At 47.4% G+C, this 27,084-nt stretch overlaps 2 protein-coding genes across 2 annotated transcripts in view; one reads left to right on the top strand and one right to left on the bottom strand.

The window, feature by feature from the left end:
- Nucleotides 1-27,084, bottom strand: part of LOC134983471 (zinc finger protein 84-like) — a 98,931-nt gene that overhangs the window by 55,021 nt on the left and 16,826 nt on the right. The gene's annotated exons all lie outside the window — the stretch shown is intronic.
- On the top strand, nucleotides 11,876-14,404 carry LOC134983481 (oocyte zinc finger protein XlCOF6.1-like). Its single transcript, XM_063949150.1, has one exon. It carries the CDS (start codon nucleotides 11,914-11,916, stop codon nucleotides 13,171-13,173), a length of 1,260 nt encoding a protein of 419 aa, XP_063805220.1. The 5' UTR covers nucleotides 11,876-11,913; the 3' UTR covers nucleotides 13,174-14,404.

The raw sequence follows: 27,084 nt of genomic DNA, 5'->3' as shown, positions 1-27,084 counted from the left end.
ATTACCAATTTCAGACGTTGCCATTTGGTCTTTCCACGGCCCCAAGGATTTTCACCAAGATAATGGCTGAAATCATGGTGCTCCTGCGCAAGCATGGAGTCACAATTATCCCATACTTGGACGATCTCCTGATAAATTTGAGATCAAGAGAGAAAATTGCTGAACAGTGTAACGCTCTCTCTGAGAGTGCTCCAGCAACACGGTTGGATTCTGAATCTACCAAAGTCACCGTTGATTCCGACAACTCGACTAATGTTCCTAGGTATGATACTGGATACGGAACAAATGAAGGTTTTTCTTCCGTTGGAAAAAGCCCAAGACATCCAGAACATGGTCAGAGACCTGCTAAAACCGAAAAGGGTGTCAGTTCATCAATGCACTCGAGTTCTGGGAAAAATGGTGGCGGACTACGAGGCCATCCGCTTCGGCAGGTTCCATGCGAGGACGTTTCAATGGGACTTTCTGGACAAATGGTCCGGGTCGCATCTGCACTTACATCGGAAAATAACTCTGTCCCCAAGGGCCAGAGTGTCTCTCCTATGGTGGCTGCAAAGTGCTCACCTGCTGGAGGGTTGCAGGTTCGGAATTTAGGACTGGATCCTGTTAACCATGGACGTGAGTCTCCGAGGATGGGGAGCTGTCACCCAAGGAAAAAATTTTCAGGGACCGTGGTCAGACCAGGAGTCCTGTCTACACATCAATGTGTTGGAACTCAGGGCCATATACAACGCCCTTCGACAAGCGGAGAGTCTTCTTCGAAACCTACCAGTTCTGATTCAATCAGACAATGTCATAGCAGTGGCTCATGTGAACCACCAAGGCGGGACAAGAAGCAGAGTCGCGATGGCCGAAGCCGCAAGGATTCTTTGCTGGGCGGTAAAATCACGTAAGTGCTCTGTCGGCTGTCTTCATTCCGGGAGTGGACAACTGGGAAGCAGACTTCCTCAGCAGACATGATCTCCATCCAGGAGAGTGGGGACTTCATCAAGAAGTCTTTGCAGACATAACACGTTTTTGGGGAATTCCTCAAATAGACATGATGGCGTCACGCCTCAACAAAAAGCTTCGGAGGTATTGTGCCAGGTCTCTGGACCCTCAGGCAGTAGCAGTAGACGCCCTGGTAACACCGTGGGTGTTCCACTCGGTCTACGTGTTTCCTCCTCTTCCTCTCATCACAAAAGTGTTGAGGATCATAAGGCGAAGAAGAGTACAGACGATACTTGTTGTTCCAGACTGGCCTCGAAGGGCCTGGTACTCAGATCTTCAAGAGATGCTCACAGGAGATCCCTGGGCTCTCCCTCTGAGATAGGACCTGTTGCAACAGGGGGCCTGTATATTCCAAGACTTACCGCGGTTACGTTTGACGGTATCACTGACCTGGTTTGGGAGTGTTGTGGACTCGGGGCTTCTTCCGATGACCGGGAAGAGGAACCGCCACTGGGTCGTAGTAGAGATGGCCGGATGTAGGTCTTCCTCATGCAGAACTAAGACGGCAGGCGGGAGGCCCAGAGGAATTCTTGTAGGTCTCCTGTAAGACAAGACTTGTAGAAATAATGAAGGCTGGGGTACTGAGATATTGGAGACACTGTGGTATTGAAGGCACTGAGGTACTGGGAGTACAGGGAGTGCTGGGAGACCCTTGGAGGCACGGAGGTGTTTGGAGGCACGGAGGTGCTTGGAGGCACGGAGGTGTTTGGAGACACCGAGGTGTTTGGAGGGACGAGGTGCTTGGAGGCACGAGGTGCTTGGAGACACGGAGGTAACTGGAGGCACGGAGGTGCTTTGAGGCGCGGAGGTGCTTGGAGGCACGGGGTGCTTGGAGGCACGAGGTGCTTGGAGGCACGGAGGTGCTTGGAGGCACGGAGGTAACTGGAGGCACGGAGGTAACTGGAGGCACGGAGGTAACTGGAGGCACGGAGGTGCTTGAGGCGCGGAGGTGCTTGGAGGCACGAGGTGCTTGGAGGCACGAGGTGCTTGGAGGCACGGAGGTGCTTGGAGGCACGGAGGTAACTGGAGGCACGGAGGTAACTGGAGGCACGGAGGTAACTGGAGGCACGGAGGTGCTTGAGGCGCGGAGGTGCTTGGAGGCACGAGGTGCTTGGAGGCACGAGGTGCTTGGAGGCACGGAGGTGCTTGGAGGCACGGAGGTGCTTGGAGGCACGAGGTGCTTGGAGACACGGAGGTAACTGGAGGCACGGAGGTGCTTGTAGGCACAGGATGCTTGGAAGCACAGGTTGCTTGTAGGCACAGGATGCTTGCAGGGACAGGATGCTTGGAAGCACAGGATGCTTGCAGGGACGAGGGAGCTCTGGATCATAGCTTCCACAGGAGAAACGAAGATACTCAGGCATCGGATCTCTGCCTGGTATCTGATTTTAAATTCCCCGCCCTAGCCTGATTGGCGGAGCAGGCAGGTGACGTCAGACCTGCTCCGCCTCCTTGCCCTTGCTTGTGATGGCGGCGCCCTTGCTTCCGGGAAGCCGCCGGAGAGCAGCGCCGACCCGCCGCTGAAGCCGGAGACTGACAGGGGAAGAGAGGCGCCGGGCAGACCAGGCCACCCGCAGGGACAAGCGCGGTCGCCGCTGCCCGAGGTTCGTGACAGTACCCCCTCCTCCAGGAGTGGCCCCTGGACACTTCCCGGGCTTAGTCGGATGTCTGGAGTGGAAGATCCGAATCAGACGAGGAGCCGTTACTTCAGTAGCCCCAATCCAACTTCTCTCCTCAGGTCCATAACCCTTCCAGTCCACCAAGTACTGTAATTTTTTATGAAGATAACGAGAGTCCAGAATAGCTTTGATTTCAAACTCCGCTCCAGCTTCTGCCACTACGGACGTTGGCCTTGGGAGTGCTGAGTGGAATCGATTCAGTATGAGGGGACGGAGTAGAGAAACATGGAAGGCGTTAGGTATGCGAAGATGGGCAGGCAAACCCAGTTTACAGACCACAGGATTTAAGACTTGTAGCACAGGGTAAGGACCGATGAACCTTGGAGCGAATTTCATGGTGGGCACCTTCAACCGGAGATTCCGTGTGGACAGCCATACCCTGTCCCCAACTTTATATTGAGGTGCGGCTTGCCGTTTCTTATCTGCAAAGAACTTGTACCGAACAGAAACCTGCTTAAGATTAGCATGAACCTTTCTCCAAATTTGTCCAAAGTGTCGTAGAGTGGACGCTACAGCAGGAACCTCTATTATCGGAAGGCTTGGAAATTCCGGAACACGGGGATGGAACCCGTAGTTGACGAAAAATGGTGATTCCCCAGTGGAAGAATGAAACAAATGGTTATGGGCAAACTCCGCCCAAGGCAACAACTCCACCCAGTTGTCCTGTGAAGGAGAGAGATACAACCGAAGAAAAGTCTCTAGATCTTGATTGACTCGTTCCGTTTGTCCATTTGTTTGGGGATGATAAGCCGACGAAAACTTAAGTTTAATGTGTAGAGTTGAACAAAGGGCTTTCCAAAACCTGGCGGTGAACTGTACTCCACGGTCAGAAACAATCTCTTGTGGCAACCCATGCAAACGAAAATGTTCTCGGATAAACAATAGAGCCAGTTTCGGTGCTGTCGGAAGACCAGTCAAGGGCACAAAGTGTGCCATCTTCGAAAAACGGTCAACGATAACCCAAACGGTGTTGCAACCCTTGGAACAGGGCAAGTCAGTGATGAAGTCCATGGAAATGTGAGTCCAGGGTCTCACAGGGATAGGCAGAGGACGAAGTAACCCTGCAGGAGGCAGACGAGGAGATTTATGTTGTGTACATTGGGGACATGAATTAACGCAATCTTGTACATCCTTCCTCATGGTGTTCCACCAGTAAGACCTTTGCAGAAACTTGTACATCTTCTGAGCGCCGGGATGACCGGAAAACTTGGAGTTATGGACCCACCGTAGTATTCCTGGGCGGAATCTAGCTGGTACGGACATTCTTCCAGGAGGAGGAGCTGGAGTAGTTAAAGCAGCAGAGACAGAAACTGGATTCAGAATTAAACCCCGCTCCGGAGGTTCATCCTCGTCTGTGGGAACCTGTGAACGGGAAAGCGCATCTGCTTTAATATTGAGAGTCCCGGCACGGTACTTGATAATGAACGAGAATCGGGAAAAGAAAAGTGCCCATCTCGCCTGGCGAGGATTCAAACATTGTGCGGATTTGATGTACAGTAAATTCTTGTGATCCGTGTAGATGGTAAACACATGTTTAGCCCCTTCTAGAAGATATCTCCATTCTTCCAAGGCAGATTTGATTGCCAAGAGTTCCTGGTCTCCAATAGAGTAATTTCGTTCGGCTGGAGAGAATTTACGAGAGTGGAAGCCACACGGATGTAATTTCTTATCAGAGGAATGCTGGGAGAGGACAGCCCCCACCCCGACTGAAGATGCATCAACTTCTAAGAAGAAGGGTTCCTCGAAATTTGGTTGTTGGAGAACTGGAGCCGTCGTGAAAGCTAACTTTAAGCGAGAAAAAGCTACAATGGCTTCCGGAGGCCACAAACTAGGATTAGAACCCTTTCTCGTCAGGGCAGTAATGGGTGCAACAATGGTGGAGAAACCTTTAATGAATTTCCTGTAGTAGTTCGCAAAGCCCAGGAACCTTTGTATTGCTTTCAGGGAAAGAGGCTGAGTCCAATCACGAATGGCCGACAACTTTTCCGGATCCATGCGAAGCTCCGTCCCCGAGATGACATAACCGAGGAACGGAATAGATGTTACTTCAAAGGTACATTTGGAAAGCTTGGCGTAGAGATGATTCTCTTGTAAACGGTGTAGCACCTCTTTGACTTGAGTCCTGTGTTCGACAAGATTCTTGGAAAAAATCAGTATGTCGTCCAGATATACCACAACGCTCTGATACAGCATATCACGAAAGATTTCGTTGACGAATCCCTGGAAAACCGCGGGAGCATTACTAAGACCAAACGGCATCACCAAGTATTCGTAATGCCCATCTCGGGTATTAAAGGCAGTCTTCCATTCATCCCCCTCTCGGATGCGTATAAGATTATAAGCTCCTCTCAAGTCGAGTTTTGAAAAAATGCGGGCACCACGAACCCTATCAAATAACTCTGTGATTAGTGGCAAGGGGTATTTATTCTTAATAGTAATGTCGTTTAGGCCGCGGTAGTCGATGCATGGTCTCAACCCCCCGTCCTTTTTCTTCACGAAAAAGAAGCCTGCACCAGCAGGGGAGGAAGAGGGGCGAATGAATCCCTTGAGCATATTGGACTTAATATACTCCGACATGGCTTGAGTCTCGGGAAGAGACAGAGGATATGTGCGACCACGAGGTGGCGTCTTCCCTGGGACAAGGTCAATAGGGCAGTCCCAAGGCCTGTGAGGTGGTAACAGGTCAGCAGCTTGTTCCGAAAATACGTCCTTGTACCCTTGATATGCCTCCGGAATGTGCTCTTCATCCGTTTTGGAGGTAACACGGAGCGGACAAACAGGAGTAAGACAATTAGTGTGACAAAAGGAACTCCAGGACAGAATTTGTGACGACTTCCAATCGATGTGGGGGTTATGACTTTTCAGCCAAGGCATTCCAAGAACCAGATCATGGGGCATTTCTGGGATTACCAAGAGTTCCAAATCTTCCTGATGTAGAGCCCCGACCCGCAGCTTAACTGGCCCCGTGCGCCACATTATGAGACCTTTGGAAATTCTAGTCCCGTTGATAGCCGTCAGTGAAATTGGCCGCTCGATAGGCCGTAACTTTAAACCCAAACTTTGGGCACAGAAGGAAGAAACGAAGTTCCCTGCAGCTCCGGAATCCAATAGGGCTTCACAAGACCTGGAGACTGAATTGGAGACTAGAGTTACTGGAAGCAAGCAGTCCGAAGTTGGAGAAGCTTTTGTCGTAACTCCCAGCTTGACTCCTCCGGAACAAGCTAGGTCTGCCCGTTTCCCGGACGGACTTTACAAGATTTAAGAAAATGATCTGCGGCTCCACAGTAAAGGCAGAGTTTACCCTCACGACGACGCTGTCGTTCTTCCGGAGACAGTCGGGAGCGGTTAATTTGCATGGGCTCATCTGAGCTAGGTGAGGCCACCGGCCTAGGAGTAGGATTCCGGAACCTGGAACGATCCGAACGGTTACGTTCTCTTCCACGCTCCTGCATCCGAAGATCCACCTTGACGCAAAGGGAAATCAAATCTTCTAATGGATCCGGCAGATCTCTAGTAACCAGCTCGTCTTTCAGCCGGTCGGAAAGACCGTTCCAGAAGGCAGCTCTCAGGGCATCATTATTCCAGCGTAGTTCGGAAGCAATGGTCTGGAAATGAACCACGTACTGGCCCACGGAACGGGCGCCCTGCCGAACACGGAGCAAATCGGAAGAAGCAGTGGTCATTCTGCCGGGCTCGTCGAAAATCCTTCGAAAGGACGAGATGAAGTTGGTGTAGTTGGAAACCATGGGATCAGATCGTTCCCATAATGGAGACACCCAATCCAAAGCAGAACCTTCCAACAGAGAAATAATATATGCTACCTTGGACCGGTCTGTAGGAAAGTTGTGTGCAAGTAGCTCGAAATGTACCTCGCACTGGTTCAAGAAACCACGACAATTTTTGGGATTCCCATTATAGCGGGACGGAGTAGGCAACTGAAGGCGTGGAGTGACACCGGCCGATGGTTGAACATTGCTGGCAACGGCAACTGGTGCGACTGCTGGAACAGGAGCCGGAATTACTGAGGCCAGAGACGCCTGAATCTGATCCAGACGCCCGGACAACTGCTGGAGGTACTGCATCACCTGACCTTGTGCTGCTTCCTGACTTTGCACTCGAGAAGCCAGGTTCTGGATGGCACTAGAGTCCGTGTTCCGATCCCCCGAGTCCATGTGGCCTGAGTATACTATCACTGACCTGGTTTGGGAGTGTTGTGGACTCGGGGCTTCTTCCGATGACCGGGAAGAGGAACCGCCACTGGGTCGTAGTAGAGATGGCCGGATGTAGGTCTTCCTCATGCAGAACTAAGACGGCAGGCGGGAGGCCCAGAGGAATTCTTGTAGGTCTCCTGTAAGACAAGACTTGTAGAAATAATGAAGGCTGGGGTACTGAGATATTGGAGACACTGTGGTATTGAAGGCACTGAGGTACTGGGAGTACAGGGAGTGCTGGGAGACCCTTGGAGGCACGGAGGTGTTTGGAGGCACGGAGGTGCTTGGAGGCACGGAGGTGTTTGGAGACACCGAGGTGTTTGGAGGGACGAGGTGCTTGGAGGCACGAGGTGCTTGGAGACACGGAGGTAACTGGAGGCACGGAGGTGCTTTGAGGCGCGGAGGTGCTTGGAGGCACGGGGTGCTTGGAGGCACGAGGTGCTTGGAGGCACGGAGGTGCTTGGAGGCACGGAGGTAACTGGAGGCACGGAGGTAACTGGAGGCACGGAGGTAACTGGAGGCACGGAGGTGCTTGAGGCGCGGAGGTGCTTGGAGGCACGAGGTGCTTGGAGGCACGAGGTGCTTGGAGGCACGGAGGTGCTTGGAGGCACGGAGGTAACTGGAGGCACGGAGGTAACTGGAGGCACGGAGGTAACTGGAGGCACGGAGGTGCTTGAGGCGCGGAGGTGCTTGGAGGCACGAGGTGCTTGGAGGCACGAGGTGCTTGGAGGCACGGAGGTGCTTGGAGGCACGGAGGTGCTTGGAGGCACGAGGTGCTTGGAGACACGGAGGTAACTGGAGGCACGGAGGTGCTTGTAGGCACAGGATGCTTGGAAGCACAGGTTGCTTGTAGGCACAGGATGCTTGCAGGGACAGGATGCTTGGAAGCACAGGATGCTTGCAGGGACGAGGGAGCTCTGGATCATAGCTTCCACAGGAGAAACGAAGATACTCAGGCATCGGATCTCTGCCTGGTATCTGATTTTAAATTCCCCGCCCTAGCCTGATTGGCGGAGCAGGCAGGTGACGTCAGACCTGCTCCGCCTCCTTGCCCTTGCTTGTGATGGCGGCGCCCTTGCTTCCGGGAAGCCGCCGGAGAGCAGCGCCGACCCGCCGCTGAAGCCGGAGACTGACAGGGGAAGAGAGGCGCCGGGCAGACCAGGCCACCCGCAGGGACAAGCGCGGTCGCCGCTGCCCGAGGTTCGTGACAGACGGCATGGTGGTTGAACGCCGAAACCTAGCGGAGAAGGGTATTCCGGAGGAGGTCATCCCTACTTTAATAAAGGCTAGGAAGGAGGTAACATTGAAACATTATCACCGTATCTGGTGAAAGTATGTGTCTTGGTGTGAAACCAAGAACGCCCCTACGGAAGATTTTCATTTGGGGCGTTTTCTCCACTTCCTGCAGACAGGAGTGGATATGGGCCTGAAATTAGGTTCTGTTAAGGTACAGATTTCAGCCCTTTCGATTTTCTTTCAGAGGGAATTGGCTTCTCTTCCAGAAGTCCAGACGTTTGTAAAGAGAGTGCTGCACATCCAGCCTCCTTATGTGCCTCCAGTGGCACCGTGGGACCTGAACGTGGTGTTGCAGTTCCTAAAATCACACTGGTTTGAACCACTTAACAGGGTTGAGTTTAAATTTCATACCTGGAAGGTGGTCATGTTGTTGGCCTTGGCATCGGCAAGGAGAGTGTCAGAATTGGCGGCCTTGTCACACAAGAGCCCCTACTTGATTTTTCATGTGGATAGAGCGGAATTGAGGACACGCCCTCAATTTTTGCCTAAGGTGGTTTCTTCATTCCATCTGAACCAAACTATCGTGGTGCCTGTGGCTACGAGTGACTTGGAGGATTCCAGGTCCCTGGACGTAGTCAGGGCTTTGAAGATTTATGTAGCCGGAACGGCTAGAATTAGGAAAACAGAGGCACTGTTTGTCCTGTATGCTGCTAATAAGATTGGCGCACCTGCTTCGAAGCAGACTATTGCTCGCTGGATCTGTAATACGATTCAGCAGGCTCATTCTGCGTCTGGATTGCCGGTTCCAAATTCGGTTAAGGCCCATTCCACTAGGAAGGTGGGCTCTTCTTGGGCGGCTGCCCGAGGCGTCTCGGCATTACAGCTTTGCCGTGCGGCAACTTGGTCGGGTTCAAACACCTTTGCTAAATTCTACAAGTTTGATACCATGGCTGACGAGGACCTAGCTTTTGCTCAGTCGGTGCTGCAGAGTCATTCGCACTCTCCCGCCCGATTGGGAGCTTTGGTATAAACACCATGGTCCTTACGGAGTCCCCAGCATCCTCTAGGAGGTAAGAGAACATAAGATTTTAAACCTACCGGTAAATCTATTTCTCCTAGTCCGTAGAGGATGCTGGGCGCTCGTCCCAGTGCGGAAACTCTGCAAGACTTGTATATAGTTGTTGCTTCCATAAGGGTTATGTTACAGTTGGAGTCTGTTTTTGACCGTCACTGTTGTTGTTCATACGGTTAACTGGTTATGTATGTTCCAAGTTACATGGTATGATTGGTGTGGGCTGGTATGAATCTTGCCCTGGGATTTTTAAATCCTGCCTTGTAGTGTCCATCTTCTCTGGGCACAGTTCTCTAACTGAGGTCTGGAGGAGGGGCATAAAGGGAGGAGCCAGTGCACACCCATAGGAAAAGTTCTTTTTAGGTGCCCATGTCTCCTGCGGAGCCCGTCTATACCCCATGGTCCTTACGGAGTCCCCAGCATCCTCTACGGACTAGGACAAATAGATTTACCGGTAGGTTTAAAATCTTATTTTAAATAAGTTCCTCCTAACACCGCACAACTGCTCAGTGCGCAGAGATTTGTGAGCAAAATAAAAAACCTATGGAGAATTATCACCAATAACTTTTTGCGGCTAATTGGTTAGGGAGTTTTTGCGATGAACTGAATCCCCCCCCATAAAATGTTTATACATACAGTATGATGTTACATTGAGATTACCGCTGGAGGAAACTCTGCCACAATATTATTAAATGTGTAATTTATCCCATCCTCGTATGGGTGTAATATATTAATATATTCTTACTGAACAGGATTACCAGCACTGAATCAATTATCCCCCAATATAATATACATGCCGATGTTTAACAACAAATACACTTGTTTCTTTATTACTTTATTCAACTTTATACATTTACCTTTGTGCTTAATATATCACTGATTTATCTTACATACTTTACTGTACTTAATAAAGGTTATATATTATTTATTAGTGCGCAAACAGGACAGCACTTTCTCTTCTTTGCTGTTTTATTATTGCAAAGCCCATGTAACCTCTAGTAATCCCACATGAGCGTCCATGTCACCTTTAGTAATCCCACATGAGCGTCCATGTCACCTCCAGTAATCCCACATGTGCGTCCGTGTCACCTCTAGTAATCCCACATGAGCAACCATGTCACCTCTAGTAATCCCACATGAGCATCCATGTCACCTCTAGTGATCCCACATGAGCGTCCGTGTCACCTCTAGTGATCCGACATGAGCGTCCGTGTCACCTCTAGTAATCCCACATGAGCGTCCATGTCACCTCTAGTAATCCCACATGTGCGTCCGTGTCACCTCTAGTAATCCCATGTGAGCGTCCATGTCACCTTTAGTAATCCCACATGAGCGTCCATGTCACCTCTAGTAATCCCACATGAGTGTCCATGTCACCTCCAGTAATCCCACATGTGCGTCCGTGTCACCTCTAGTAATCCACATGAGCGTCCATGTCACCTCTAGTAATCCCACATGAGCGTCCATGTCACCTCTACTAATCCCACATGAGTGTCCATGTCACCTTTAGTAATCCCACATGAGTGTCCATGTCACCTCTAGTAATCCCACATGAGCGTCCATGTCACCTCTAGTAATCCCACATGAGCGTCCATGTCACCTCTAGTAATCCCACATGAATGTCCATGTCACCTCTTGTAATCCCACGTTAGCGTCCATGTCACCTCTAGTAACCCCACATGAGCGTCCGTGTCAACTCTAGTAACCCCACATGAGCGTCCATGTCAACTCTAGTAACCCCACATGAGCGTCCATGTCACCTCTAGTAACCCCACATGAGCGTCCATGTCACCTCTAGTGATCCCACATGAGCGTCCGTGTCACCTCTAGTGATCCCACATGAGCGTCCGTGTCACCTCTAGTGATCCCACATGAGCGTCCGTGTCACCTCTAGTAATCACACGTGAGCGTCCATGTCTCCTCTAGTAATCCCACGTGAGCATCCACGTCACCTCTAGTAATTCCACGTGAGCATCCACGTCACCTCTAGTGATCCCACGTGAGCGTCCGTGTCACCTCTAGTAATCCCACGCGAGCGTCCTTGTCTCCTCTAGTAATCCCGCGTGAGCGCCCCTGTCACCTCTAGTAAACTCACGTGAGCGTCCGTGTCACCTTTAGTAATCCCACGTGAGCACCCGTGTCACCTCTAGTAATCCCACGTGAGCGCCCGTGTCACCTCTTGTAATCCCACGTTATCGTCCATGTCAACTCTAGTAACCCCACATGAGCGTCCATGTCAACTCTAGTAACCCCACATGAGCGTCCATGTCACCTCTAGTAACCCCACATGAGCGTCCGTGTCACCTCTAGTAATCCCACGTGAGCGTCCGTGTCACCTCTAGTAATCTCACGTGAGCGCCCGTGTCACCTCTAGTAATCTCACGTGAGCGCCCGTGTCACCTCTAGTAATTCCACGTGAGCGTCCACGTCACCTCTAGTAATTCCACGTGAGCGTCCACGTCACCTCTAGTGATCCCACATGAGCGTCCACGTCCCCTCTAGTAATCCCACATGAGCTTTCAGTGTTGATCAAGCTCCAGTCTAAGCATCCTAGCTTTTTTTGTTTTTTAATAAACATAAAAGCAATGATTACAGGTAAAAATGTCTGTTATAGAATTATATATTGTATCCTGTAACACCCTTGGTCTTGTCTACTCATTTTATATATTAATGTATTTTATTTCCAGGAGATGGATACACAAGCAGGAATATCTCAGAAGGACATCTAATGTTATCCCTGGATTCTGAAATAACAGATGACAGTAGACAGGATTCTCCAGGAGATAACCCCATTACCCCAATTATACATCCAGCTCTGTCAGCTGATCCCCCTGATCCTGGGGAATGTTCTCCTGATCACTCTGATATTGGTGCATCTGTTATAGCTCTGAGAGTAGATTCAGTGTTTCCCTGTTCTGTAGATGCCAAATGTTTTACACAAAACACAAACCTTATTACTCATCAGCCAGCTAAGGCAGGTGACAGGCCATTTCCATGTTCTGAGTGTGGGAAATGTTTTACATCTAAATCAGATCTTGTTATACATCAGAGAAGTCACACAGGTGAGAAGCCGTATTCCTGTTCTGAGTGTGGGAAATGTTTTACATATAAATCAGATCTTGTTATACATCAGAGAAGTCACACAGGTGAGAAGCCATATTCCTGTTCTGAGTGTGGGAAATGTTTTGCATGTAAATCAGTTCTTGTTACACATCAGAGAAATCACACAGGTGAGAAGCCATATTCCTGTTCTGAGTGTAGGAAATGTTTTGCACGGAAACCAGCTCTTGTTATACATCAGAGAAGTCACACAGGTGAGAAGCCATATTCCTGTTCTGAGTGTGGGAAATGTTTTGCACACAAATCACATTTTGTTATACATCAGAGAAGTCACACAGGTGAGATGCCGTATTCCTGTTCTGAGTGTGGGAAATGTTATTCATCGAAACCAGATCTTGTTATACATCAGAGAAGTCACACAGGTGAGAAGCCATATTCCTGTTCTGAGTGTGGGAAATGTTTTGCATGGAAATCACATCTTGTTATACATCAGAGAAGTCACACAGGTGAGAAGCCGTATTCCTGTTCTGAGTGTGGGAAATGTTTTGCACACAAATCACATTTAGTTATACATCAGCGAAGTCACACAGGTGAGAAGCCATATTCCTGTTCTGAGTGTGGGAAATGTTTTTCATCGACATCACATCTTGTTATACATCAGAGAAATCACACAGGTGAGATGCCATTTTCCTGTTCTGAGTGTGGGAAATGTTTTGCACGCAAATCACATTTTGTTATACATCAGAGAAGTCACACCGGTGAGAAGCCGTATTCCTGTTCTGAGTGTGGGAAATGTTTTTCATCGACATCACATCTTGTTAGTCATCAGAGGAGTCACACAGGTGAGATGCCATATTCCTGTTCTGAGTGTGGGAAATGTTTTGCACGGAAATCAGTTCTTGTTAAACATCAGCGATTTCACAGATGAGAGGCCATTTTCATGCTGTGAGAGAAATAAATCTGCTCTTGTTGAACATATTAGACATTACCCAAGTACGGAACCATTTACATCTTCTGGAGTATAATTATCACTGTCGTCCAATGTTCCTCAAGGGTGAATCCGATCTCTTATGCTTTATAAAATATACATGCTACCACTGGGTGATATAATCAGACGTCATGGCCTGGTCTACCACTGCTATGCAGATGACCTGCTTTTTGCACCATGTACTGAGAACCTAATACCAATCCTAAATGGTTGTCTAGCTGAGCGCCAGGGGTGGATGATGCCAGTTGGCTGTGACTCAGTCTTTGTGAAACATAATAGGAGCTCACCAACAAAGGACAAGACTACAGCTTTACCAACCATCTGGATTTATGCTTTGGTGTTCAGAATTGCAAAATACTGAACATGTGCTGAATCTTTGTGTTGTCCTGGTATGTGGCTGACACAGACATCAGGTATACGCCACATACAAATCCTCGTTCTTTCATCTGTGGACCATAGCCAGAATCAAGCACTTGATTCCCTCAGAAGTTCATAGACTACTGCAATGCCATCTACCTGGGTCACCCAGCAAAAGAATTACAGAGATTGCAGCTAGTACAGAATGCAGCAGCCAAGCTGTTACCTAACCAGCTAATTCCTGCCACATAACACCCATTCTCTACTCCCTTCACCGGCTGCCTGTAAGATGACAAATATATTTCATAATTGGCTAACTGACCTTCCCAGCCCAACATTACATGGTCCAAGGTACTAGAAGCAGCTCCTGCCTCCTTACTGCCCTGCTTGCTTCTACAGATGAAGGACTGTTACCAGCAGTACCAAGAATCTCCTGTCATTCATTTATGGGTTGAACTTTTAGTTTTGCAGCCCTGACCATGGAACTCACTGCCTTGCACTGTAAGAAGCCTCCACTCTAGAGACCTTCTCAAGCAGACTGATGACTGTTACTCACGCTTTTCATTAATGTACCTCTATTTACTTCCTAAATAATACATCCCAAATGCTTAGGTCTTTTTTCTGCTGTTTATTTTGTATCTTGTGCTTTGTGTAAATGTGAATGTCTAATACCAGTTTGCACAATCTATATTGCTGCACGACAATATGGCGGCCATTGGAACGTGTTTTCACTTCTAGTTTACCTAACTTGTTGCAGACACTCATCTTGATCAGGAGTGCTGAGTGTTTTCTGATACAAGATCCTGTCCATATATACCCTGTACATTACCATGTGTATTAGAGTCACCCGGGTTCCATCTGCGGTGGTTTGTTGTATGTTACATCTATATGGTGCGGATACTCCCCTGTATGATTTCATAATAAAAGCTTTTGTTTGCTTCTAATTATTGCATTATAGCTTTTATTTTTATTCTGTTTTATATTCCCGTCTGAGTAATTACGCCATAATGTCTAATCTCGGAGTGGACCCCAGAAGATGTAAAGAAACCATGTAAGTGTTCCATCGTTCTGTTTCGTGTAAGCATACAGGTAAGTGATGGCACGGTGGTCACTGTCCGTCACATTCCGGTGGTATAATGGAAGTGGGAATGTCTTGGCTTATTCTAGTCTACTGCAGAAATAAAAAATCAGCCTTTATCCGGCTTAAAAAAATTACAAAGCCCATAAATCAAGCTTGGTTAGACAAGACAGAAGCCACATTAATAGTGGCACATCATATAGGCTGAGGACCCATGCTTCTGGGATATATGGCATAACTCCCTCTTCACCCACAAAAACCTTCCCTTCACCATTCACAATGTCCACCATTGCCCCTTCAGAAGGGACACAACTTTCCTTTGCTTTTTCCACCTCCTCCTTCACAGAGCCCAGGACCACCTCCATGACCATTTCATGTTTATCTGGAGGCCAGGCATCTAGGAGGTTTGTGGCCTGAGATAGCCACAGAACCACCAGGTAGTGGGCAAAAAGAATCCACAGCCTCCCCAGGAACTGGAGAGTCCAAGTATCCACCCCACATGAGGCAGAGAAGGGTCAACCACAGGGTCTGGCTCAACAATTTCCTTCCTAAGAGCTGCTGTTTACCCAATTTGGTACCTGTGGGCTCCCACTCCAATTTTCCTTGAGAGTCCTTACCCTCACTAATCCCTTCTACACCTACTAGTTCCTTCCCCTTCCAACCACTTCTCCTTTTTAAGCTTTTCACCACCTGCTGTGAGTCCCATCCAACTACTCCATTCCTTGACTCATTGGTGTAGCAACCCCCTTCTCCCACCCCCACCACACTGCTACACTGCAGTTAAGCTGTAAGACTAGCAGTACTCACTACTCAGCACACACACTCACATCATCATCATTACACAGCTGTTCCAGATATACTGTCTCACTGACAACCAGGATGAGACACTCCCAGAAAGGCATGTATGTATGAGTACGGAGAGAGTGGGAGCAGTGGGGTTGCATGACTGACAGCTGAGCAAGATATAATTACCTAGCTAAATCAGGCGCTAATGCAATGTTACATGTATTAAATGAGCACCAAACATATTGATTATTAGACAGCAGCTCCTATGCGGCAACTGGATGCCTTAGACGATATAGATTGTTTAAGTTTCAATAGAGACATAAAAGAGCGCTGATGGTATATAAATAAAAATATTTCTAATATTTATTAGAGTTCAACACAATAAAAACAGTTATGCCAATAATAACCAGATAAAATGTAGCCACAATATTTCTGATTGTATATAAACTGTATACATATTCAGCTGTAATCACTCACATTAGATCGATTGTACTTAAATGCGGCTGAATCAGCTGATATGTGCAGTACTGCGGTCCATTAATTAACATAATAGAGTGAAGGAGTCCTCCAATTTATGTATATACCAGAGGGATCCCACGGTATTAAAGTGGATAATTTGAGTAGTTTAGTATCCTCACTTATAGGTCAGTGTTCTCACCCAATGTTGGTAATCTCTGCTGGTTCCCGTCAATAGCAAAGTGCAGTGTGAGCTACAAGCGGCTGCAGGTATCCCTAACAGATGGACCAGAGGGAGATGCCGCGAGCTCCGATGATCAGTCTGCAGACAGGGCGTCTCAGCACAGCGGCGGGCGGTAGCGTTCTGTGTGACAGCAGGGGGGATCAATGAAATTGTTTATAGCAGGGTTAAACTAAGTGGATGAATCTCCTTCAATAGACCGACAGTAGCTACAACCCTCAACGCGTTTCTCCGCCACAGGCAAACAGCGGTTTTCTCAGGAGATATGAATACCCAATGAAGAAGTAAATGGGTATTTAAACCGTTTGTATCCAATTGGCTTTTGAGTGGTGATATGCACACCTGAGTGAATGCTCGGTGTTGCTTAATTTGTATAGAGTTGATCCACATGATGTAATTAATACAGGTGCTCTTTTGTTAAAAAGAAAAAAGAACTATACAGATAATATCAATCTTAAACAATAAAATTAGTACTTATAGTAGATAGTGGTGGGAAAACAAAGAACACACTAATCCCCATATATATGTATATACAGATAGAATTTCTAATGGACATACAGATACCTAATATGTCACTTTATTAGTTTGACATTAAATACGTCTTGCTTTATAGAGATTATTTTTTATATATAGTTTGAATATTTATTCTCCTCTCTATTCCTTTGAAGGGGTTTCGTGTTTCAAGTTATTCCCACCACTTTCTGAAAACATATATTCAATATAAAAAGCAATCTCTGAGGAGTATAACCATTAATTTAATTAGAAAGCTCCAAGAAACAAGTAATAACCCACCGAAAGCATATCGGACCAAACCACTGTATTCAAAGTAGTAGGAGAGAAAATATTCAAATAGATGTTCCTAAGATTTACAGATAATAATAATTAAACAGAAAAATCTTTTCTGAATTATCAGTCATTGTGATATATATATATATATATATATGAGTCTATTGTTGCTCATATCACACTAGACAAATAATAATCCAGAGATAGATACAAAGTACCATGTGTATAATATACTCCATAGATATCGCAAAGGATATATATGTATGTATAGACGTAAGGTCCCTACTCACTTGGCGATGTCCCGCCGAGGTGCCCGACGGCCGATACGGCCGACGAGCGACCCGGCGGCGGGGGGGGGGGGGCAGTGACGGGGGGAGTGAAGTTTCTTCGCTCCCCCCGTCACCCGGCTGCATTGAAGTGCAGGCAAATATGGACGGGATCGTCCATATTGGCCTGCATGCACAGCCGACGGGAGACCAGCGATGAACGAGCGCGGGGACGCGCATCGTTCATCGCTTAAGTCTCCACACTGAAATATGAATTTCAGAAAATCACCAAGTGTGTAGGGCCTATAAGTTTCTTAACAGAAGGATAAGAAAACAGCAATGGAAAAAAGGGGGAGGGAAGAAGAAGAAAAAGGAAGCTATAGGATAAAATAGAATAACATACAGATATTGATTCATATATTATTCAGCTCAATGTTTTCGTTGAGACCTAGAGGGAACAAAGTATCTATCATACAAATCCAGTATGCTTCCCTCTTACAGAGGAGGTTATATCTATCCCCACCTCGGAATGTCTGTTTTATATGTTCAACTCCCTGTATGGACAGAACCCCACAATCACCTCCATGGAGTGAGCAAACATGTCTAGGTACACAGTGTTTAGTTGACTTTTTAAGAATTCATCTTCTATGTTCTAAAAACCTAGAGAGCGTATTGTTCTACCGACATATTGGCAACCGCAAATGCAGGAGATTACATAAACCACAAATGTTGTCTGGCAGTTTATATTGCCCACTATATCGAAGTATTCTTTAGTTCTATATGATAAGAATTATGATCGTCAGTGAGGTGGATGGGGCATCCCATTCCCAGCAGGAACAGCACACTATATGTAAGAGCCGGAGTGGTGCAGGGCTACTGACTGACAGCCTAGCATCTCGGTGCAGCGACAGAAGTCTGTAAATGATGGGAAATAACATCTGGCCCATGGCTACTGTGAGGAAATGAGAGGTCCGTGACAATATAGCTATGCCTCATTTCTCATGTCAGATATGTACTTTTTATCCCCATAAAGTTTGTGGTGGGAATTGTCATGTGGAATTGGATTACAGAGGTGTGCTGAGCTGTTTATAGCTCATTCTGTTCAATAAACCACTGTTGCTTTTTCATCTACCACTGTGCCTGAGTGATTTGGAACCCAGTATCTTCACAGCTACTATCGATAGTGGGCACCAAACGGTCAAAGCTTTTGTCCTCCCAGCATGCAGTGGGCCCGTCCATATATCCCCACCTCCTGGCTCAGGCAAATCAGTTTTTTGTTTGGTGTAGCAAGAGCCAGACCATGGTCAGAGGGCTGCTGTTTTTTTGCAGCCATAAGCTTTCTTATTTTATTTTTATAGTCTTTTTCTAGAGTGATCTTTCTAAAAAGCATCTTACACGCACCTTAGAAACAGTCGCTCCAACAGTTCCCCGCCGGGCCGTGACAACGCTTACCCACATGTACAGTGCTGTTTTGGCGGCAGTCCATGTCGGATATATACTAGCAAGTCCAGCAGAAGTTACCCGGCTGTGGCCAGAGCATGGGGAGTAGGAAAGGCATCGGTTCTGCTTAGAGGGAGAACACGGACACAGCTGCACTGTTTTGGAGGAGACTACCAAACAGTCACTGACGCGGATGCCACCTAGGTTGCACCAGTGCTAGCCTTCAGGATCATAGGCTCCAGAGGTAGTATGAGGCCACGATCCCTGGGATTGATGTCAGCAGTGGGGAGTCAGACGCTCCCCTGCTCACCCCTCCCATGAACCGTTTTCCGGCTTCCATCTGAGACGCTGTGTATCTAAAAGGACCCAGTCACAGCATAGGCGGCTGTGTGACTGGTGCGGTAGTGTTCACTTGGTCATCTGTGTTCACTGTAGGTTCACGGGGTGAGTGTGTACACTATTAGTGTCTGGATCCACTCAGCGTTCGCTAACGTATTGATCGGTCCTGGAAGCGAGGTGAGTCTCCCTGTACCCACTCTACTGAGCCGGGTAATAAAGCACTAAGTCTCTATCTACCTTTTGAGTACGAATAGTTGGATAAGTGCCGGATGCATATGAGTCTAATAATTATTACTGTTGTTTCTTTTGCTATGCGTCTGAATACGGTTAAACTCCTATATAAGGTTATTAGTTACATAATTAGTGAGGTTGAAAAGAGGCAAAATGTCCATCGGGTTCAACCTGTAATCTGTGATCAGCTGATCATATTATAATGTACCTGCTGATGTAATGTCTTAGTACCAATTGACAACAATGACTCTTACCACTCCCAGATTAATGTCACTGTGATAAATGCTATAACCCTGGATACTCTTTCCAGTTAGAAATTTGTCTAATCGGTTTTTAAATACATTTACAGAGTCTGCCATTACTATCTGCTCCGGCAGGAAGTACCACATTTTTATTGTCCTTACCGTGAGGAACCGTTCCCTATGTTGTGTACAGAATTTTCTCTCCTCTAGCCTCAGCGAGTGCCCACGTGTCCCATACAGGGTTATTTTACTACACAAATCCGCTGCTAGCTCCTTCTAATGACCCTTTACATATTTGAAGATATTAATAATGTCACCTCTTAGTCTCCTCTTTTCTAGTGTATACATATGTAACTTAGCAAGCCTTTCCTCATACTCCAGTGTCTCTAACCCTTTAATCAGTTTAGTAGCCTGCTATTGAACCCTTTCTAGTTCTCCTATATCTGTTTTATAATATGGTGCCCAGAACTGAATACAATATTCCAGGTGCAGACGTACCAATGATTTGTACAGCGGCAGGATTACATCCTCGTCCCTTGTCTCAATGCCCTGTGTTATGCACGCTAATACCTTGCCTTTTTAGCAGTATTTTGACATTGTGTACTGATAAGCCTATTATCTATAATCATGATATCCTTCAGGTGCTCGAAAGGGAGGTGTATTTCTAAGCAAGAAAAAAAGAGAGACATTGTTTCCCCCAGCACCCTGAATGATAACAGTAACCAGATATAAATCCCACATAATATTAGAATTCAGAGATCTTGGTTACACATATTTGCGCAAATGTGTGAATAAGCCCCAAAGCCGCATCATGGCGTCTCTATATTTTTGGGGTCCCTAGCGCTATATGTAGGTACAGGTTGTGGCTCTTATCTTAGACATATTGTAGTAAGGAGCCATTATCATGTGGCTCCTTGCTGGTTAATCTTAGACCCAGATTGGGGTAATGGAGGTGTGGTGCCTCTGGACTGGCTGAGCTGGATGGCCTTAGTGTGGCATACCTTTACATTCTATTAACACTTTTCACTTATTCATTTTTTAACACTATTTCTCTATTTTAATTACATTTTATTTTTGTATCACTTTCTTTATAGCTTCGGCTTCCTAAATACTAATTTATTAACACTATAGCTTTACACTGGTATGCCACGCTGGGCTTTCTGGCTTATGCTGGTGTTTTGGGGTGCCACACCCTGCACCTAGATATAGCGCTAGGGACCCCAAATATACAGAGACGCCTTGATGCTTCTCTATTTTTAATTTTAATGTTTCTCTATTTAATGGACATCTCAATTCGTCTTTTACAAAAGTCGAATTGAGATGTGTGGGGGGAGAGCCACGGGCAGATGGGGGAGAGCAGCGCTACAGCAGCAGCTATATAACCGCTGCTGTAGTGCTGCTCTCCCCCATTTGCCCGCGGCTCTCCCCTGTCCCTACTGTCTCACAGCCGCCGCTCCGTCCCCCTGTCACAGCCGCCACTCCGTCCCCCCTGTCACATCCGCTGCCGCTCCATGTCTCCCTCTCTCACAGCCGCCGCTCACGGCAGTGTCCACACGGCTCCAGCAAGCAAGGTCTCACTTGCTGGAGCTGGGTGGATGCTGCTGTGAGCAGCGGCTGTCCTCCAACCCTGCTCACCCCGTCCCTGCCTCAGCTCTCCCCATCTCCGGCGCTGCTGTCCCAATCTCATTTGACTTTTTTTTTTAAAGTCGAACTGAGATGGTCGAAAAGGGGGCCAAAAATCTGTCAGTTTTGGCTCCGTTTTTCGACAAAAGCACGTGGATCGGCAGCTATTTCGCCGATCCATGTGCTTTTCGACAAATTGAATTCAAATTGAAATTGAATAGGTTGACTCACAATTCGACCTTAAAAAGTTGAAAACTGCCATCTCCGACAGACGGCAGCTTTCGACTTCAATTGAATATACCCCTTAGAGTATACGATACTTGTGTGTTTTTTCCCAAAATGCATAATTTAGCATTTTTCTATATTGAACCTCATTCCCCATTTAGACGCCCAGGCTTCAAGTTTAAAAAAGTCATTTTGTAGAGACTCCGCATCACTATCTGAATTAATTACCTTACACAGCTTAGTATCATCCACAAAGATTGACACTGTGCTTTCCAGGACTATTCCTAGATTGTTGATAAATATATTGAACAGTAGCGGGACAATTACGGACCCTTGTGGTATTCCGCTGACTACTGGTGCCCAGCTGGAGAACATCCCATTGACCACTACTCGTTGTACTCTGTTATCCAGCCAATTACCTATCCATGTACAATTAGTATTTCCTAGACCTAGTTCCCTTAATTTGATGATCAGTCTCCTGTGAGGCATTGTATCGAAGGCTTTTGCAAAATCTAAATACACCACATCCACTGCTTTTCCCTGATCAAGATTCTCGCTCACTTCCTCGTAGAAGCTAATTAAGTTAGTTTGACATGATCTGTCCCTTACAAACCCATGCTGACTTTTGCTAATAAACTTTGTAGCCTGTAGGGGATCCTCTATGCTATCCCTCAAGATACCTTCTAATATTTTACACACTATAGAGGTTAAACTAACTGGTCTATAATTACCAGGATTATTTTTATTTACCTTTTTTAAAGGGAAATAAAATCCTGGATTCAACCTGATGGTATTAGTTATTTTCCACCTCATATTGATATTGGTAATAAACTCAGAATACACCTTGAGAAAATTCTCTCTGCTGTACAAAAACATGGTCTGGTACAAAAACATGTACAAAAACATGGTCCATAGCCTAATGGTTAAGAGTTCTGCCCACAGTAATGTACACTGCACACATGGTTCGACCTGTGTTCACTGGTTCGACCTGTGTTTAGGATGAATGTCAGACTGAGATTAAGAAAAAAGATAAAGAGGGAGAAGAAGAGACGTAGTGACGGATGTAAAGGCAGAAAATACAGAGGGAGAAGAAGAGACGTATGTGACTGATATAAAGGCAGAAGATATAGAGGAAGAAGAAGAGATGTATGTGACTGATATAAAGGCAGAAGATATAGAGGAAGAAGAAGAGACGTATGTGACTGATATAAAGGCAGAAGATGTGACTGATATAAAGGCAGAAGATATAGAGGGAGAAGAAGAGACGTATGTGACTGATATAAAGGCAGAAGATATAGAGGGAGAAGAAGAGACGTATGTGACTGATATGAAGGCAGAAGATATAGAGGGAGAAGAATATACATATGTGACTGATATAAAGGCAGAAGATTTAGAGGGAGACGTATGTGAGGTGTTATCAGCAATATAAGGAGGAGAAAATGCCTACAGATATCAGCACAGGTGAGTAATAAACAATTACAGAAAAGAGTCACATTCTTCTTTCTCAGTCACCACATCAGTCTCTTATACTACACCCTCCTGTGTCAGTACAAACTGAGGGAAATGTATCTGCCCAGTGGGGGAGTCAGGAGACATCAGCCCCTATTATACTCCTGCTCTCCCCCTCTCATCATGTCACTGTGTTACCAGCCCAGAGATCTGACCAGTCTCCTCCCCACAATCTCTGGTGTATCTCGTACATCAATAGCCATCAGCACCTACTATACTCCTGTTGCCCCCCTAATATCATGTCACTGTGTTACCAGCCCAGATATCTGACCAGTCTCCTCCCCACACTCTCCGGTGTATCTTATATACCAGGAGCCATCAGCCCCTATTATACTCCTGCTCTCCCTCTCACATCATGTCACTATGTGTTACCACCCCAGAGATCTGACCAGTCTCCTCCCCACACTCTCTGTGTATCTCATACATCAGGAGCCAGCAGACCCTATTATACTCCTGCTCTCCCCCTCACATCATGTCACTGTGTTACAAGCCCTGAGGTCTGACCAGTCACCTCCCCATACTCTCTGGTGTATCTCATATATCAGGAGCCATCAGCTCATATATCAGGAGCCATCAGCCCCTATTATACTCCTGCTCCTCCTCACATCATGTCACTTTGTGTTACCAGCCCAGAGATCTGACCAGTCTCCTCCCCATACTCTCTGGTGTATCTCATATATCAGGAGCCATCAGCTCATATATCAGGAGCCATCAGCCCCTATTATACTCCTGCTCCTCCTCACATCATGTCACTGTGTGTTACCAGCCCAGAGATCTGACCAGTCTCCTCCCCACACTGTCTGGTGTATCTAATACATCAGGAGCCATCAGCTCTTATTATACTCCTGCTCTCCTCCTCATATCATGTCACTGTGTTACCAGCCCAGAGATTTGACCAGTCTCCTCCCCACACTCTGGTGTATCTCATACATCAGGCGCCATCAGCCCATATTATACTCCTGCTCTACCCTCACATGTCACTGTTACCAGCCCAGAGGTCTGACCAGTCTCCTCCCCACACTCTTTCAGTGTATGTTATACTCAAATCCAATCTTCATAGTATTTCTCTGACGTCCTAGTGGATGCTGGGGACTCCGTAAGGACCATGGGGAATAGCGGCTCTGCAGGAGACTGGGCACAAATAGAAAGCTTTAGGACTACCTGGTGTGCACTGGCTCTTCCCCCTATGACCCTCCTCCAAGCCTCAGTTAGATTTTTGTGCCCGGCCGAGCTGGGTGCAAACTAGGGGGCTCTCCTGAGCTTCTTAGAAAGAAAGTTAGTTTAGGTTTTTTATTTTCAGTGAGACCTGCTGGCAACAGGCTCACTGCTACGAGGGACTAAGGGGAGAAGAAGCGAACCTGCCTGCTTGCAGCCAGCTTGGGCTTCTTAGGCTACTGGACACCATTAGCTCCAGAGGGATCGAACACAGGCCCAGCCTCGGAGTCCGGTCCCAGACCGCGCCGCCGGCCCCCTTACAGAGCCAGAAGCAAGAAGTGGTCCAGAAAATCGGCAGCAGAAGACATCAGTCTTCATCAAGGTAGCGCACAGCACTGCAGCTGTGCGCCATTGCTCCTCATGCAGTCCTCACACTGCGGTCACTGACGGGTGCAGGGCGCTGGGGGGGGGGGGGGCGCCCTGAGCAGCAATATTAACACCTTGGCTGGCAAAAATACATCACATATAGTCTATAGTCCCCAGGGCTATATAGGTGTACATTAACCCCTGCCAGATTTTCCATAAAAGCGGGAGAAAAGTCAGCCGAGAAGGGGGCGGAGCTATCTCCCTCAGCACACTGGCGCCATTTTCCCTCACAGCTCCGCTGGAAGGACGTCTCCCTGACTCTCTCCTGCAGTCCTGCACTACAGAAAAGGGTAAAAAAGAGAGGGGGGGCACTAGTTAGGCGCAGTATTAATTATAACAGCAGCTATAGGGGAAAACACTCTATGTAGTGATATCCCCGTATATATATAGCGCTCTGGTGTGTGCTGGCATACTCTCCCTCTGTCTCTCCAAAGGGCTAGGTGGGGTCCTGTCCTCTATCAGAGCATTCCCGGTGTGTGTGCTGTGTGTCGGTACGGCTGTGTCGACATGTATGAAGAGGAAAATGATGTGGAGGCGGAGCAATTGCCTGTAGATGTGTGTCACCCCCTGCGGGGTCGACACCTGAGTGGATGGGCTTATGGAAGGAATTACGTGAAAGTGTCAACTCTTTACATAAGAAGTTTGACGACATGGGACAGCCGGCTTCTCAGCTTGTGCCTGTCCAGGCGTCTCAGAGGCCATCAGGGGCTTTAAAACGCCCGCTACCTCAGATGGCAAATACAGACGTTGACACGGATACTGCCTCCAGTGTCGACGACGAGGAGACAAATGTAACTTCCAGTAGGGCCACACGTTACATGATTGAGGCAATGAAAAATGTTTTACACATTTCTGATAATACCACAGGTACCACAAAAAAGGGTATTATGTTTGGTGAGAAAAAACTACCTGTAGTTTTTCCTGCATCTGAGGAGTTAAATGAAGTGTGTGATGAAGCATGGATTTCTCCCGATAAAAAACTGATAATTCCTAAGAGGTTATTGGCAGCGTACCCATTCCCGCCAGAGGATAGGGCACGTTGGGAAACACCCCCTAGGGTGGATAAGGCGCTCACACGCTTGTCCAAACAGGTGGCACTACCGTCTCCGGATACGGCCGCCCTTAAGTAACCTGCTGACAGAAAGCAGGAGACTATCCTAAAGTGTATATACACACACACTGGTGTTATACTGCGACCAGCGATCGCCTCAGCCTTGATGTGCAGTGGTGGGGTGGCATGGTCAGATTCCCTGACAGAAAATATTGATAGCCTGGATAGGGACAGTATATTACTGACTTTAGAGCATTTAAAGGATGCTTTTTTATACATGCGTGATGCACAGAGGGATATTTGCCGGCTGGCATCAAGAGTAAGTGCTATGTCCATTTCCGCCAGGAGAGGGTTATGGACTCGGCAGTGGTCAGGTGATGCCGATTCAAAAAGGCATATGGAAGTATTGCCTTATAAAGGGGAGGAGTTATTTGGGGTAGGTCTGTCGGACCTGGTTTACACGGCAACTGCTGGGAAATCCACGTTTTTACCCCAGGTTACCTCACAGCACAAGAAGACACCGTATTATCATACACAGTCCTTTCGGCCCCATAAGGGCAAGCGGGCGAAAGGTTCCTCCTTTCTGCCCCGTGGCAAAGGTAGAGGAAAAAAGCTGCAGCAAACAGCCAGTTCTCAGGAACAGAAGTCCTCCCCCGCTTCTGCCAAGTCCTCAGCATGACGCTGGGGCTCTACAGGCGGACTCGGGTACGGTGGGGGCCCGTCTCAAGAATTTCAGCACACAGTGGGCTCACTCACAGGTAGATCCCTGGATCCTTCAGGTAGTATCTCAGGGGTACAAGTTGGAATTCGAGACGTCTCCCCCCCGCCGTTTCCTAAAATCTGCCTTACCGACAACTCCCTCTGACAGGGAGGCGGTGTTAGAGGCTATTCACAAGCTGTATTCCCAGCAGGTGATAACCAAGGTACCCCTCCTGCAACAAGGAAAGGGGTATTATTCCACGATGTTTGTGGTACCGAAACCGGACGGTTCGGTGAGACCCATTTTAAATCTGAAGTCATTGAACACTTACATAAAGAAGTTCACATTCAAGATGGAATCACTGAGAGCGGTTATCTCGAGCCTGGAGGAAGGGGATTATATGGCGTTGCTGGACATCAAGGATGCTTACCTACATGTTCCCATTTACCCTTCTCACCAAGGGTACCTCAGGTTTGTGGTACAGGACTGCCACTATCAGTTCCAGACGCTGCCGTTTGGGTTATCCACGGCACCGCGGGTCTTTACCAAGGTAATGGCCGAAATGATGATACTCCTTCGAAGAAAGGGAGTTTTAATTATCCCGTACTTGGACGATCTCCTGATAAGGGCGAGATCCAAGGAACAGTTGGTAGTCGGGGTAGCACTATCTCAAGAAGTGTTACGACAGCACGGTTGGATTCTCAATATTCCAAAATCACAGCTGATCCCGATGACACGTCTTCTGTTCCTAGGGATGATTCTGGACACAGACCAGAAAAAGGTATTTCTTCCAGAGGAGAAAGCCAGGGAGTTATCCGATCTAGTCAGAAACCTCCTAAAACCAGGTCAAGTATCGGTGCTTCAATGCACAAGGGTCCTGGGGAAAATGGTGGCTTCTTACGAAGCAATTCCATTCGGCAGATTCCACGCAAGAACTTTC

Source organism: Pseudophryne corroboree (assembly GCF_028390025.1).
Source record: "Pseudophryne corroboree isolate aPseCor3 chromosome 3 unlocalized genomic scaffold, aPseCor3.hap2 SUPER_3_unloc_16, whole genome shotgun sequence".
Taxonomy (NCBI): domain Eukaryota; kingdom Metazoa; phylum Chordata; class Amphibia; order Anura; family Myobatrachidae; genus Pseudophryne; species Pseudophryne corroboree.
This window is presented reverse-complemented; position numbering and strand designations above follow the sequence as displayed.

Bases quoted from the DNA above. Each gene is read 5' to 3' on its own strand.
- LOC134983481 (XM_063949150.1), top strand. From the start codon at position 11,914: ATGTTATCCCTGGATTCTGAAATAACAGATGACAGTAGACAGGATTCT.